The 16,150-nt window shown below is 48.6% G+C and overlaps 1 protein-coding gene across 4 annotated transcripts in view; it reads left to right on the forward strand.

Moving 5' to 3' along the window:
• BCOR (BCL6 corepressor) overlaps nucleotides 1-16,150 on the forward strand; it is a 126,945-nt gene that overhangs the window by 108,933 nt on the left and 1,862 nt on the right. For 3 of the 4 annotated variants that reach the window (XM_006864274.1, XM_006864275.1, XM_006864273.1), the window contains 8 exons: nucleotides 5,236-5,496; nucleotides 6,059-6,301; nucleotides 6,895-7,220; nucleotides 7,567-7,821; nucleotides 12,900-13,066; nucleotides 14,927-15,072; nucleotides 15,585-15,662; nucleotides 15,854-16,010. In XM_006864274.1, the coding sequence (XP_006864336.1) occupies nucleotides 5,236-5,496; nucleotides 6,059-6,301; nucleotides 6,895-7,220; nucleotides 7,567-7,821; nucleotides 12,900-13,066; nucleotides 14,927-15,072; nucleotides 15,585-15,662; nucleotides 15,854-16,010 (1,633 nt within the window). Of the gene's footprint in view, nucleotides 1-5,235; nucleotides 5,497-5,956; nucleotides 6,302-6,894; nucleotides 7,221-7,566; nucleotides 7,822-12,899; nucleotides 13,067-14,926; nucleotides 15,073-15,584; nucleotides 15,663-15,853; nucleotides 16,011-16,150 lie in introns of all 4 variants that reach the window. The other variant, XM_006864272.1, reaches the window with a different exon arrangement.

A 16,150-nucleotide genomic window follows, 5' to 3' on the forward strand; every position in this document is an offset into this window, starting at 1 on the left:
TCTTGATGCCTTTCCCATCAGAGTTGCTTCCCAACATCATCCTTTTGAAAGGTTTCTCAGAGACTTGGCAGAAGTGGGGCAAGGCTGAGTTGACAGGCACGGGTGCTTCTAAGAGGAGGGAAAACAGGTTTTGCGTGGATGATGAGAGAGACTAGAAGAAGGGGAACAGGTGAAAGGTCAGCTTCAAATTTTCTTTGCCTTTGAATTTCAAGATGGCCAGAGTCAGGTTGGCTACCTACCTTCAAACCTGAGTGGTGGTCGCAGTTCCACATCACCCCTGTCTCCTTCTCTGAGAAGTATGTGTCTTCCTTGTTGAACCTAGAGAGTGGAGAACTCAGTGTGGCCAGTGTCTCTCCTCCCTACCTGTCCAAACCCGTCCAAGCTTTAGCCCCCAGAGCCCCCAGAACTGGCCCAGCAACATTACCACTACCTGGTGCTGGGTCCATTCAGCTGCAAATTTAACTGGACCTTCTTGTCCTTTTGGCCACCAATGCCTCTCGGATGTCTGCGTGATTAGAGAACTCAGTTGTGAGCAGATGTTAGCTGGGATGGAGATTCGAGGAGGGCAGGGGTCACAAAAAGGGTACCAGGGACACTTTCCAGAAGTCTTTCTCTCCTGCTGAGATGGATGGATGCTGCTATCCCCTGGCAGTCAGTGTGTCTTGTTGGGAAGGGTTTGTTTAAGAAAAAGGAGTTCACTTCAGTGGTCAGATTGTTCATTTTCTCTTTATTATAGTATGGGCATTCGAATTAAAATTTTATCTTAGAAGCTCAATAAATGATTTAGGAAAGGAAGACCCATCAGTAGCATTCTGAAGGTGGAGCTGGACCAAGGCAGTACTGGGCCCCTTTCTGTTCAAGAGTGAAGTGACCATTTTCCTTTGCCAGCCACTTGACTTGGGGCAGGGGCGGGATAGTCCCTACTCAGTGTCAAAAAGTGGAGGGAAGTGGATGAGACCCACAGGCAGGCCTCATCTTGTATGGGGAGTGCAGATGGGACTTTTTGTTTAGTGAGGAACCGTGCAAGGGCTTCTTATGACTTAGTTCAGGAAACTTCTGGTAGAGCCACCTGCATGTTTTGTAAATTAGAGTGGAGAGGTTCCTGATGTCTCACCCAGAGAAGAGTATAAGTTTTAACAAGGTCAGCCTCTGCTGGAGGTGATAGTTACCTGCAGAGTTGAGAGTTTAAATCATGGGCAGCCCTCAAACACCTTAATCGTCTTCCATCTTGTTTGGGACTCACTGGGCATGGTTACCCAGTGGTGAAATTGCTTTGTTGCCATGGCGACTTATAAATGTTGCCATGGTGATGTTTCTGTGAGGTACTGCTATGGCACAACCATGATCAATTATGGGATGCATGTGCCGCAAGTCACATGACTTTCGCTGCAGGGAACACGTGTTCAACCACGACCCAACACAGCCACGTTCACATCTGCCTAGGTTGTGAGCAACAATAGTGGAACCTGATGGATGGTTAAGGAGGCGTGTGTGTCCCCTTTGACGTATGCCCTCACCAATAATCCTGTGGTTGCTTAGTGGTTGAAATGGCCTCATGTGTGGAAGCCCAAGTTGAGATGTAGATAAACACGGAGTCTTCCCTTGTACTTGGTGGCCCTGTGGATCTTGTGCGGGCGGGCGGGCAGGCAGGCAGGGTGGGTGGTCTTCACTTTTACTACTGACCTGCTTAAGTCATGCCAGCAAGTGGTCTTGTCTTGGCTTCCCATAAGGGAATCAGTCTTTGCCCTGAGAGGCTGTAGTGGAAACAACTCACTGCTTTTTAGTTTTTTTCTCATAATGGCTTGGGGTGTGGGGGATGGAGCTGGGACTAGCTTGGGAAAAGATCCTCTCAGAGACATGGAAAAGAAAGCAGCTAAACTATGTGTGTGGGCGGGTGTGATTTCAATGAACACCAAATTTAGCAGTCGAGGGTTCCTGATAATAGTCTTGGATGAGGCACCACAGCCACTGAACGAAGGGGTCCTTCATGACCAGGCAGGAGAGGAAGGCCCTGCAGGGCAGGTATAGCCTCCCAGGCCATGAGCCTAGGAGCACAATTCCAGTCAGAGCAGGCTTATGGGGCACAGGAAGTGATGCGGAAAGGGAGGGGGTGCCTTCTCCATGGCAGGTGTGGGGGAGATGCCAGCTAGGGGAACCCTGAAGAGCTGTAAGACTACATGAGACTGACAGATAGGAAGCACTCGTCTTATGGGGGAGGGGGCGGTGTGCTCCTGTTGAGCAAAGAGCAGTGGCCTGTGAAGCAGAGAGAGGAGGTGCCAGTGGTCACTACTCACTTGGGTCTATGAGACAAATGACCTCAAGTTCTCCAGGCAGTTTTCTGTGGGCAAAAGATGCTGGCGTTTTGGGCAGAAGATCGGGTGGGTGAGATATGAACCAATTTCACTGTTAGGAAGGAGATTGGCGGTGAATGTGGGCTCCGCAATGAAGGGGAAAGTGAAGTAGAAAACCTTCTCCCTGAGAAAGATGGCACTGTAGACAATTCCACATAGACAGTCCTGGTGTGGCGCTGTATCATAAGCACTTGACTGCTAATTGCAAGGTTGGTGGTTCAAACCTACCAGCTGCTTCTTGGAAACCCTATACAGGGTTGCTATAAGTCAGAAGCAACTTGGCAGCACTTAACAACAGCAACAACATGGAACCTAAGGAACTCTGGTGGCACAATAATTAAGCACTTGACTGCCAACTAAAAAATCCACAGTTCAAATACAGCAGCCACTCCTTGGGAGAAAGATGAGCCAGTCTGCTTCCATGAAGATTTATAGCAACAGCAACCTTCGGGTAGCTCTCCTGTGCCTTGACAGGATTTCTGTGAGTGGGCATCAGCGGGAAAGCAGCGGGTTGATAGGATATGGAGTCCAAAGAGAAAACAGCAAAATTGAATCTGAGAACAGAGTCTCAATCTGATTAGGGAGGGGAGGGAGCTCATTTTGGGTGGGCTCCACACTGGTTCAACTGTTGTGATTGTACCTCTGGAAGGCCATTTTAACATCACCAGCTAACGTGACTTCTGAACCCCACCCTGGTTTACCCAAAGTGGGGAAAGAGTGGGTGCCTTTTAAAGCTCAGGTGAAAGTTGTGCACTACATGGTGGCTCTTCAGATTGTTGTTGTTGTTATTATGTGCCTTGGAGTCGGTTCCGACTCATAGCGACCCTGTGCAGGGTTTCCGAGGCTGTAAATCTTTACGGACTCTTCAGATAGTCCTGACATTTTCCCATTGTGTCTCCTTCCCCTTTCCCTCCCCCTCCCATGGAACTGTCAGGGAAGGCAAGCGACATAATTAGGAGGACTCTCACATTTTGCAATCTTACAAACAAATATAGGGGCTCAAGTAAGTACCAGCTGATCTGAGAGTTGGAGTATCCTTCTGTTACGGTGGCTCCTCCAGTCTTTCTATTGGTGCTGCTTAGCCCATGTGTTTATGAAAGCCCCCCGCCCCCCCGGAGGTCTGCAGTAATATTCCCACTTTACAGCTGAAGGGGGCTGACTTGTAAAGTGGCGCTGTTACCACTAGAGCAGCTAAGAGGGTCACAGAGCAGACCAGATGAGAACCCACAAGCCTGCCTGTGCATGTCCCTGGCCACCACTTAGTCCTGCAGCCCTCGTTTGGTTTGTAGAGTCTCCTATGCAGGGCTGAAGGGTTTGGGGGATTCTGTGTGTTTTCTACTACTGTTGCTGAGCCTTTGAGAGCTCTGTCATGGTGAAAGGTCTGCTAATGCCAGGTGTGTCTATCTGAGACCTGGAGTCAAGGGCTGGGTGGCCTGGCCTGCTGAGTCCCAGATGAACACTGTCCATACAGTAGAGTCTTGTGGGGTGGGAGGCTCAACCCATTCCCTTCCAATTAGATTCAGCTCCAGTGGTCCCAGCCTGCCTTAGAAACCCCTTGAAGAGGAAGTGAATGAACTCCATCCATGGATGAGAGGACAGGCTAGCCACGGCTGAGGTGAAGCTCATCACCGGAAATAACTGGCACAGAATAGTGGGTGTACCACCAAGGGGAGAGCCTGGGTCAGCAATGGGGGAGTGCCATGAGCTGCAAATGGGCTAAGATCGACGTTACCAAAATACCAAGCTCATCCACCTGGTGACATTATGTGCAAGTTCATTTTAGGTAGGATGCAGTGATTATGAACTATGTAATCGTCATCATTGTCTTCTTGCACTTTAGAAAGAGATGTAACCATCAAGGCCATTGATGATTTCACTCTTAGGCTGGAGCAAAAGCGGAAGCAGGATGAGCAGAGAGTATTGAGTGGAGGGTACAAGAGTGAGCAGACATAGGAAGTGGTGAAAAGTAGCACCTGGCAGGGAAGGGATAACAGCTTGTTTGTGGATTTCTCTTGGTTGTAGAAGTGTGAAATAAGGAATGAAGTAGCGTGTCTGCTGAGCTGACTCATGTCCCTTGGGGGTGGCACGATGTCCCCGAGGCGTGGGGGTCTAGAGAGCCGTCCTCTGAAGAGGAAGGGGCATCCTTGGACAGAAAGTGGGGGTTGACCCCTTGATTTAGCTTTTCCCTCCACATGTGTAAGAAAGAGGACAGAGTGAAGGTGCAGGGAACAGATTACATTGCCTCTGAACTTGTTTGTACCTTTGGCCTTTTCAGGCTGTACCTCCCAGCTTCTTGCCCCTTCCCCTGCCTCTCTGAGCCTGAAGCCCTTCAGGAAAACCTTCACTGTCCGTTTAAGGACTCATCTTTCTTACTTCATCATCTCTCCTAGTATATTTTGGTGTTATCCCTACTTCACTTGCCATTTTGAGGATCTTTGGTCTCATTATGACATCAGTTGCTTCAAGGTGTAATGACTTCAACAGATGTTTCTATAGAGATTTTTAGCTCAGCCTTGGCTTAGTTGGACTAGTTGCTGTAAGAAAAGAGCCTCACTTTCTTTTAAAAGACATGATTGATGCCCCATCTGCTTTCTTGATTCCCTCATGACCCCAACTATGTGAAGGCAGAAAAAAAAGAAAAACTGTGAGTCTGATGTAGCACCCACATTTCTTCTTTCTTTGGAGAGTTGTGTTTCTGAGGGTTTCATAAATCAAATACATAAGGACACTTGTCTCCACAAAACGTAATACTAATACCAGATTACCTTGGGCATAAGAGTTTCACAATCCTTATTGGGGTGGGAGGCTCACCTGCTTCCCCAAATCCTTGTTTTTCATGATGACCTTTTGGCTCTTCATTTATGTATTGTCTTCCCTCCCCTAGGCGAGTATAGTACTGGGAACAAACTTGATCCCTTCGAAGCCCAGGAGGACAAAGATCTTCCTGTGGAGAAGTTTTTTGTGGAGAGGCAGCCTCTGAGTGAGCCGCCCCCTGACCCGGCGGCTGTGGACGTGCCCCACAGTCCTACCCTCCGACTGGAAAGAAAACGCAAAGTCTCAGGTGACAGCAGCCAAACTGAGACCACCATGGAAGACGTGCCAGAGGACCCCCTGCTAAAAGCCAAGCGAAGACGGGTCTCAAAAGGTGAGTTTTGTGCGCTTCGGCTGTCTGCTCGGGGCCTGTGCATGCGGCCAGAGGTGGACGGACGTGTAGGTGTGGGTGTGAGGCATCCTGCCCACCCTGGACACAGGGCGCTGCTCCCAAACCTTCTAAGTAAGCTCAGGTCCTAGGATTCTCTCCCTGGAGCCCCAGGGATTTGGGTACCTGTAAGCCTGAAGAGCATAGTGGTTACGAATCAGGCTGCGAACCACAAGGTCAGCAGTTTGAAACTACCAGCCGCTCCACGGGAGAAAGATGAGGCTTTCTGCTCCTATAAAGATTTACAGCCTTGGAAACCTTGTTCAGGGTCTCTAAGACTTGGTGACATGCTTCAGCAGAGACAGTTGACCATACCCCTCCCCATCCCCTGTCCTGTTAGTGATGGGTAAGACAGTTTGTTCCCCAAGGGGGCTTTTTGATTAATTTCTAGTTATTTTTCCATTAGATGACTGGCCTGAGAGGGAAATGACAAACAATTCCTCTAACCACTTAGAAGACCCACATTATAATGAGCTGACCAACCTGAAGGTGTGCATTGAATTAACAGGGCTCCATCCTAAAAAGCAACGCCACTTGCTGCACCTTAGAGAACGCTGGGAGCAGCAAGTGTCAGCAGCAGAGAGCAAACCTGGCCGACAAAACAGGAAGGAAGTGACCCAGGCAGTTCAGACTGAGGTCACTGCCCAGGGGAATAACATCACCGAAGAGAAACCTGGCAGGAAAAGGTCAGAGGCCAAAGGCAATAGAAGCTGGTCAGAAGACTCCCTCAAATCCAATGACAATGAACAAGGTATGCAAGGCTGCCCCACTTCCTTGGAGGGTGATTCTGGGAAAAGGGCCATAGAGGGCAGTTAGTTAGGGCAATAGAATGTTGCAGGTCAGGTAAGGAAGTTCTTCCATGATGTCCATTTATAAGATCCCCTTGTCTGTCTCAATCTACAGAGGAGGACACTGAATGGGGGAGCTAGAAGTTGGGTGCGGGTGGCCTGTGGAGTTTGCCAGTTAACTCATTGCAGCCTCAGGCTGTCTCCTGTCTGGGCCCTGAGAACTCGCCTGGCCTGGCCCAGCCAGGGAAGGCTCTGCACCCAGCCCAATGGATGAGGGTGGGAGAACAGGAAGAGTTGACTTTTGTCCTCTTGTCCCAGGCACTCTGAAGAAACTTGCCACTTGGTGTTTTGTGGGCTAACCTATTTTCCATTTGAATATGGGATAATTAAAATATTAATGCTTTGAAAACATAATTGGTATATTAAAACCAAAGCAGTTTCAGTGATCAGTGTTAACAATGGGCTTTTCTTTCCGCAAGGACTACAACTGTGTGTAACGCCTGCTTCTTCTTCCCTCCCGCTGCCCGCCTGCCCCCCTGCCCCCCTCCGTATTTAGGCTTGCCTAGGTTCTCCGGCTCTCCGCCCATGAAGAGTCTTCCAGCCACCAATGCAAACGGCAAAAAGCAGACCCAGCCAAGCTGTATGCCAGCATCGAGGCCGCCTGCCAAACAGCAGAAAATTAAAGAAAGCCAGAAGACAGATGTGCTGTGCACAGACGAAGACGAGGACTGCCAGGCCGCCTCCCTGCTGCAGAAATACACCGACACCAGCGAGAAGCCATCCGGGAAGAGACTGTGCAAAACCAAGCACTTGATACCTCAGGAACCCAGGCGGGGGTTGCCCTTGACCGGAGACTACTACGTGGAGAATGCTGATGGCAAGGTACCTCTTGATGCCCACCCCCTCTCCTGGGCCTGTGCAAGCACATCCTGCCTGCCTGCCTGCCTGCCTGCCTGCCTGCTGCTCAAAAGCATCTTCCCCAGGCTCCTCCCCAAAACATCATTGTCCTGCCCAAGAGGTGCATGTCTCTTAGGGGTGGGAATGGGGTGGAGTTTAAAACTAGGAGTTGAAGTCCCTCCTCTTTGACACTCCCCCCCCCCAAAAAAAAAAATAAAAGGGAGTGTGGAACTTTCATCCCTTGGGGTTTGTAACCTGGGAAGGAGGTAGGGACCAGGAGGGAGCGAGAAGACACACCCTTAACTATGTGTTCTTTCTGGTTTTCTAACAGGTGACCGTCCGTAGATTCCGAAAGCGACCAGAGCCTGCTTCGGAATATGATCTGTCACCAGCCAAGCAGGAGCAGAAACCGTTCGACCGCTTGCAGCAATTTCTCCCAGCTTCCCAGTCATCGCAGCTGTCACACGTAACTTCCCCTCAAGAGACAACCCAGTCGCGCCCAATGCCACCTGAAGCCCGGAGACTGATCGTCAATAAGAACGCTGGTGAGACTCTTCTACAACGTGCTGCCCGGCTTGGTTATGAGGTGAGTCTCCTTGTGGCTACTGTGGAGTAAGAAGCCCCCAGCTGTGGGGGGTGGGGGTCTTGGGTACTGGAGTGGAGTCCCCCTGCCCCCATGAGGAGCTAGCGCAGGCTTTCCAGCAAGATGTTTGTGTCAGCCCACCTCACCGCTGTCTCTTTGGTGATACATTCAATCGTAGTGTGAAAAGAAAGGCCTCTCTGATGTTCATGTTCAGGCAGGTAGCTTTCTTCGGCATCCTCCAGTCTCGCTTGCTTATCTCAGATACCGAATCTGCTATAACCCAGGGCTTGGCGACTGGGGGAATTTTAATGAGCCCTTTTGGATTCTGATTAGCGAGGGGCAGAGAGATGATTTGCTGGGATTTGGGACTGCCTGTGCGGTTTGGGTGGAGCGGTCTCTTGTGGGAAGGGCCAGACCTGAACATTCGCTCTCTGAGGAAAGCTGAGTTTTGAAGGGAAAGGGAGGGATTCACTGTCCTTCTGCCTCCCTTGCTGGGCCCCCACCCAACATGGCTGATGAGAATGATAGCTAAAAGCAAACGACATTCTATTGCCACCAAGTCGATCCTCTTGTAATGACCCTAGAGGGTAGAGTAGAACCGCCCTAAGGGGTTTCCAAGGCTATAATACTCATGGAAGCAGACTGCCATACCTTTCTTCTGCTTCGTGGCTGGGAGGGTTCCAACCTTTCTGTTAGCAGCCTGTCAGCAGCCGAGCACTGAACCCCACTGTGTGACTTAGACCTTCCAAAGTTTGTGAATAAATGGAATTAACTAAGAAATGATAATGAACTTTGAAGCCCCTTCGTATTTGGGCCACAGTAACTCATTTAACCCTTTTAAGAACCTTCTGTGTTAGACACTAGTGATATCCCCAGGTTCCGAGGAGGAAGCAGCCCCAGAGGGGTTAAATGACATCATCCACTCTGCTGCATGGGGAGTAAGTGGGAGCTTCCAGAGTCAGCCCCTGCGGTCTGGCTCTAAAGTTTAGCCCAAAGCCCCAGCTTCTCTGGAAGACTGACTCATGTGGGAATTGTCCCCTTTATAGTGCAGTTCAAACCCTCTGCTGCCCCAGCCCAGCTCCCCAACCACACACTTGTCACTTGAAATTGTGATGCAATAGTCCACAGGGTAAAGACGATTTTTTAAATGCTGGCATCAGCCCTTTGGGAGTTGAATGGTGGAAATAAACTGTAGCTTGGTTAGGAGGAGACCTAGAGGTGGCGGGATGCCCTAGCTGGGCCGGAACCTGCGCTTCTACACCTCGCACCTTGACCAGCTCTGCCTACTGTCCATTATGCCTTGAGCCCTTCCTGGTGTGGCTTGCCCACCCCCCAGCCCAGAGTTGGTCCCTGAGGAATGATTGCGTGGGTGGGAAGTTGGCAGTAGGCTAACACCCTTTGAAGCCCCAGCATTTTCTTAGCTCAGGGTATTTTTGGTTGTGGTTTGTATCAACATGCCTCTTATCTTAGAGAGAGCTCTCTGGAATGAGTTTGGTACAGCGAGCTCAGTTACTTGCAAATGAAATCCAAGTGGCAGCCGGTGGTTCCCTGTGAGCGGAGATCAGCAGTAGCACTACACAGCACAGCACTGCGGAGCATGGGTAGATGCTGCACACGCGTTCCCGTCCCATGAAGGCAAATGGGATGCAGAGCTCAGGCTGGGCCGTTTAGCACGCCTGGGTGTGGAGGGAGCACAGACTTGCTGGTTTCCACAACACAGGGCTCACAGGACCGGTAACTCCAATCCGGGCCTTGATGCATGGCATCATTTATTTTCATCCAGATTGCCTAATAAGCAAGATAAGCACAGACTTAACCTGTGCTTGCCTTACTTCCTAAACCAAAAAGAGCCAAACTCACTGCTGTCGAGTGAACGGTGACTCATAGTGACCCTGCATAGGGTTTCCAAATGTTGTAAATCTTTAAGGGAGAAGAAAGCCTGATTTCTCTCCTGAAGAAAGACTGGTGGGTTTGAACTGCCAACCTAGCAGTTAGCAGTCCAGTGCTTACCCTACAGTGCCACCAGAACTCCTTTATTGTACTAATCTGTAGTAGGTAATTTCACACGGGCTTCACCACATCAGAGATTCCTCTGCCAACCTCACAACATCATCCTAAGAAATCGGAACATCTTTATAAGTGTCCTCCCTGACAGGGATGAAGGATCTGGTGAGCAAGGTAAACATAGGCTTCCTTGTGCTTACTCATCTGTAGTGAACACGTTCATGTGGTTTCAACACAGATGTGTGAGTAAGTAAGCACATGTATGCCCTTGTTGTCATCCACCCTTGTTTCCACCACTGTTGTCCCCTTTGGAACCGGACACCTAAAGGGTTCGGATGACGGCGAGGCCAGATGTGGAGGGTTAATCCTACTACATTGGAAGGACAAGGTTTCACCTAGTTGAGTTGAGGCACAGTTGGCAAGCCCAGCACGTTAGTATTTGGGTTTTCCTGAAGCTGGTCTTTACCATTATCGCTTACCGCTTGGTAGCCAAGGCCTTGTGCAGTGAAGGGCAGTTAGCTGTGTGTCTGTCTGTTCATATGGTTCCTGGAACCCTGGCATGGCCAGAGAGGCCCAGAGCTTTCCTGGAGAAAAGGCTGCTGGTTCTTGGTTTAAAATGAGAATGTGCAACCACATGCTTATGCGTTTCGTGGTGATGGTTAAATGTTCTATGAATTGAATAAATCATGTTTTTAAAACAGTTAATGAGGCGTTTAATTAATTAACAATGTCGGGTTTATGGCCTTTATGGTTACATTTTGCGGTTAATAGTCGCTTAACAGAAATGTTCAAAAAAAAAAGTGTGATTTTGTTTGGGAATGGATGGGCTGCCTGTCAAATACTCCCATTTTTAGTGTAGAAAATTAAACCAGTAAGTGGATTAGGTCGACAGAATTGTCTTGGCCTCTTAGCCATCCTCTAACTGTTGTTGACAGTACTTGCCTGCTATCTAGAAGCTGCCCTCTCCCAGGTAGGAGGGTGGATTTAGTCTACTTGATCCCAACAGTGAAGGTTTTAAGGATGCTGGACTGCAGCCCTCAAGCTGGGGCCCTTATTTGGACCTTTCAAATCTTCCCCAGGGACCAGGTGCCAAGAACTATGAGTTGGTGGTCTAGTACTTCTCCTGAGTTTGAAGTTGAGGTTTTACCTCTCTGGGCCTCAGTTTCCTAAGTGTGGAATGAGAGCAGTCCCAGCTTCCCTTCCTCGTATCTCCTAGATTGCTGTGGGATACCAGAGGCATTCTCATTTGGGGACCTGAGAAGTCTTGTGCACATGATGGTATCAACACTGTTGAGTTAGGATAGCCCATGACCAAGGTCTGGCCTGGCCGCTGGGAAGAGAACTGACTCAATCTCAAACCAGCCCTAGTAGACATGAGGTTTCCAGGTGAAGGCCGTGATTGTCAGAACAAATAAACTCTGGGTTGACAGGACAGCAGGCAGACCTCTGGGATCTGGGTAAATTGATCTGTGCACAGCAGTCGGTGGCACTCAGACCTGATTCTGGAGTCACATGACAGGGCCTCTCCCTGGCTGGGGCACACAACTCATTAGCTTGCAGCCGTCCACTCGAGTCTGGCTAGCAAGGGCCTGCTATAAGAGCAGCAGCTTCATGCGGTATCCTGGATACCAGCTCTCAGGGCAGGTGGCCTGGGAGCCCAGAGGATTGTGGGCTTTGTGGCAGGTTAGGATCTCAACGAAGAAATGCATTTGTGGGCATGCTTTCTCTCTTTTACCCCTTGTTTTGGAAAGGAGCTGCTTCCATAGCCTGAAGCAACAGGAGGCTTATCAGAATGGAGCATTAGGTGCACAGGATACACATATGGAACATTCTAGTTAGCACTCAAGTGAATGAGCACTTTGATTGACATGTCCCAGAAAGGCATATGGCTTCTCAGAAGCCACCTCAGGTTGATGAGCGGGCTAGAATGGTTTTAGGTTGTATCACATGAGTTGTTATGAACTGTCACACAGGGCAGCCCACTCTAACCCCATTGAGCTCCTCCCCCTTAACAAGTAGACCAAGTGTTGGCCCACTCCTGCTCTCTGCTGGGCCTGACTTGTAGGAAAACGTTATAGACCATGGTTTCTGACGGCAAGTACTCTACTGTTTTTGAAGACTTTCTGAGTCAAGATAAAAAAAAAGAGAGAGAAAAAAAAAAAAAAAGAAAAACATTGAGTAAGTTTCAGCTCTGCTTACTGGGAGACAAGGCTCATGTTAATATTTTAACACTCGAAGAAGGTAAAATGAATAACAGTGATCCTAATGCAAACTGTTGAAACAGAACACATTCTGAAAGGGGAGGGCAAGGTAGACTTGTTTTCTTTAAGTTTTGCATTGTGTAGGTTGCAGTATGTGACGTGTCAGATTCCAGTCATTAACTTCAGTCAATATGAAAATATGCTATGGATTCAATCTGGAGTGGAGTGGCTAGTGCGGCAAAAACGGGATGGGGACTACTTGTTAACTACTTAGACCTTTATCAAGACTTCTTTAACTTTACTTAGCATAAAATGGAAGCATCTTGGCGCAGGGTCAAATTCCTTGTCTTTCTAAAAGGACTGTTGTCTGGGTGCCCCTCGCTAAGTTGAGGTTTCTAGAGCCCATTGAAGCTCTTCAGTCTGAGCCAGTCGGCCTCACTTGTTTTTGAACTGATGTTGTCATCCCCATCACCCAGTGAATTAACTGCTTTAGAATGCCCTTGTATGACTTAATGCGGTGTCATTTAAGATATTAGCAGCCAGGATCCCTCTGTACACACGATGCCGGGCACTGGGCTAAGGGCTTTTGTAGGATTATCTAATCACATCCTCTCAACACCCCTACACACAGGCTCTGGTTCTCCTGTTTTTCAGAGGAGGAACTGGAAGCTTGGAGAAGTTTGTTTCTGACCCAGAGCCAGGCAGCTGGGCAGTGGCAGAGCCAGGTTCCAAACACAGTCTAGGTTAACCTCTCCCCGCACCCAGCCCAGACACCCTCCGCTTGCCCAGATGCTACCAGGCAGGCTATGGCAAGGTCACCCTTGTGGGGTGTATTTGCCTGTGATCTGACAGCAGTTCCTCGTCACCTCTCTGTAGGAAGTCGTCCTATACTGCTTGGAGAACAAGATTTGTGACGTGAATCATCGCGACAACGCAGGTTACTGTGCCCTGCACGAGGCTTGTGCGAGGGGCTGGCTCAACATCGTGCGGCACCTTCTCGAATACGGCGCTGACGTCAACTGCAGTGCCCAGGATGGAACCAGGTCAGTAGCAATTCTGCCTCTCAGCCTGAACACGAGCTGCAGTGTGGGGGCAACCCTGTGGGAGAGATGGCAGGGACCTCTGGAATTGACTCCAACAGCCCTTTCTGACAAATTAGGTATAACTTTTAAGTGTTTATGACATGTCCTGGGGGTTTTCAGCATCATTTTCTTTCTTTCTATCATCTCAAGTTGCTCCTAGGAAGTGTTTGTGGGCTTTTCTGACTGTGGCCTCTAACTCCTCTAATGAAAGAGCAGCACATAGTTACCCTAGTAGGATTGATTCTGGCTTCTGGCTTCTGGCTTCTCCATTGATTGATCTGTGTGTGTGTCTTTGCCTGGGTCAGGTACAGCATGCTTCAGTGTTACACTTGAAGTTGCGGTGTTGGTTTTGTCAAACTTTTGCTTGTTGTTTTTCAAAATCCCTGGCCTTTTTACCTTCACTTTTTGATCTCTGAATTTGTCTTTTTCTTTCTAAAAATTTGGTGACCAAGCTATCTTAGTTCTCTAAGCCAAGTAAAAACAACATGCAGCAGAGATGGAGACAAATGGGGACATTTTCTTGCCACTTCAAAACCGTTTTTTCTCTGAATTGGCATAACTTTGCCCTGCATCCCAAAGGAAGACACTGAGGGAGGCTTCCTGCTCCCCAAGGCCTTTTGGTCTCCACAGTCTTCCACAGCCTGTCCTCAGCAACTCTGACCTTCCCCACTGAGGTCCCTGCTCCTCAGCCGGAGACCTGGCGGGAGAGCATACGAGGCCCTTCTTCCCACTTCCGTCTGTGTCTGTGTCTTATCTTCTCACTTCTCCTCAGCTGGGGAATCAAGGAAGGGCATGGTCCATACTCTGGTGCTTCCATGGTCAGAAAGCCCTGAAAATGGCGACGGGCATTATGAATAACCAGTGGTATTGTTTAAGGATGAGACCTCGGGCTCATCCTCCTTTATTAAATCAACATATTCAAAAGCTAGGTGAACTGAAAGTACCAGGAGTACAGACAGAAGGCTTGGGGAGGATTTGCTGTACCCTTCACTCTGTCCTTGACCTTGGTTTGGTGGTCAGAGGCTCAGGTCTGAGTCAGCCTGAGCGTCTTCCTAATTGTATGACTGGGTTGACTATTGTCCGTCAGTTCACTAGGACTTTTTGGACAGTCATAAAAATAGCAGAACTGAAATCTTTCTGTTCTTTCACAGTTTCTAAATAGCAGCATTCCCTAGGGAGGGACTGTGGGCAGCATTCCAACCCCCTACTGAGGATGTGGGTGGGAGGGCTCTTCCTGAGAATGAACTGGTCTGGCCAGCTGCACACGTTTCTTCTCTCCCTTCAGCTTCTGGGCCAAAAATGTTGATCTTTGATCTAAAGGGCCAAGGCTGTCAGGCTTTCAGGAGGGTCTTCTTTGCACCTACTTTCTTTTAAAAAGAATCAGCTTAAAAAATACATATTATATTGGCTTCTATAGTGGTGAGATTTCCTATTGCCCACCCTCACCCCCAGAAGTTATCTTCGTATCATCCATCCCTTTTTAAATTCCTAGAAAATGTCTTAATAATTTTTCTTTAATTTCTCCTTCAGCCTTGGATTCGGCTAGATTTGCATTTGAGAACTCATCTTGGATCAGCCTGTTCACTTGTTCTAGAAAAGATGTAGTATCAAAAAAGGAAGATAATTCCGTAGCCTGACGTTTTGCAGGCCCCATGCCTCAGTTTCCCTGTTTGGACTGGCAGTGACAGTGCTCGCCTCTCTGGGCTAAGGGCTTTTGTAGCTTATGCGGCGCATGTGCATCGTTTTTGCCTTATTGTGATTAGAAGGAGGGAGCAAGTGTTGCGTGCTTGCATTCAGTCCCGACTGTGTACCTTTCCTTAGACCTCTTCACGATGCCGTCGAGAATGATCACTTGGAAATTGTCCGCCTGCTCCTTTCCTATGGTGCTGACCCCACTCTGGCAACATACTCAGGCAGAACCATAATGAAAATGACTCACAGCGAACTGATGGAAAGGTTTCTAACAGGTAAGTCCCTTTGAGGAACAAATCTTTTCCACAAAAATTCATGAACCATTTTTATTCCAAAAATTATGTGGACTTTACTAGGGTAGGAATTCTAAGAAGCTGGAGGTGTACTGTTTTTAGGATAGCTTCTGTGTGTCTGGTCTTTTGTGGGGTGCATAATTGCTTTGATGATTAGCCATCAGTTCTGAATTTGCTTTGATCCATTAGTCCTAATGTTTTAAACATTTCCTAAAAGGATTTACATTTTCTAAGAATGCCTTTTCACCTTAGACATGGCTCATAATGGTTGCATCGATAGTCTGGGTGTTAGGTAGGTTTTGGGGGCAGATACTGCTGAGAAGAGGGTATGCAAGAATTGTCCTGGTTGGCGAGCAGAAAGGGGAGGGTTGTGGGGGTCAACCAGAAATAAGCATACCATCCTATTTAGACTTTATAGGGAAAATGGCCCCTAACTTATGCTGGGGTTTTGTTTTCTTCATCGGATTTCACCTTATTTTTCTCTCTCTTGCCAGATTATTTAAATGACCTTCAAGGACGCAGTGATGATGACTCCAGTGGCTCCTGGGACTTCTATGGCAGCTCTGTGTGTGGTGAGCACCGTTGGTTTTTTTCAGCTCAGGGGGAAGTAAAGGAGTTAATACATGTGGCTCCTTGGTGTGGGTGAGGGCATGTGAATGGTGGGTACTGGAAACAGGGCTTGGGTGGCAAGGCTCTTGTTTTCTTTTGGACTCTACAGCAGAAGTCACCCTCTGGCTCATGGTTTCTTCTTTCCTTGTGTTAGAACCAGATGATGAAAGTGGCTACGATGTTTTGGCCAATCCCCCAGGACCAGAGGACCTGGATGATGATGACGATGCCTATAGTGATGTGTTTGAATTTGAATTTTCAGAAAACCCCCTCTTACCATGTTACAACATCCAAGTATCTGTCTCTCAGGGGTGAGCATGGCTACCGTGGCTGGAAAAAGTGACCAGCCACTTTTTTCATTTAATGAAGTCAATGTTTTCCCTCAAAAAAGCTGTGTGGAAGCTTTATTGTACCCGGGGTGTGTGTGTGTGTGTGTGTGTGTGTGTGTGTG

This window comes from Chrysochloris asiatica, unplaced genomic scaffold, assembly GCF_000296735.1.
Source record: "Chrysochloris asiatica unplaced genomic scaffold, ChrAsi1.0 scaffold00062, whole genome shotgun sequence".
NCBI classification, from domain to species: domain Eukaryota; kingdom Metazoa; phylum Chordata; class Mammalia; order Afrosoricida; family Chrysochloridae; genus Chrysochloris; species Chrysochloris asiatica.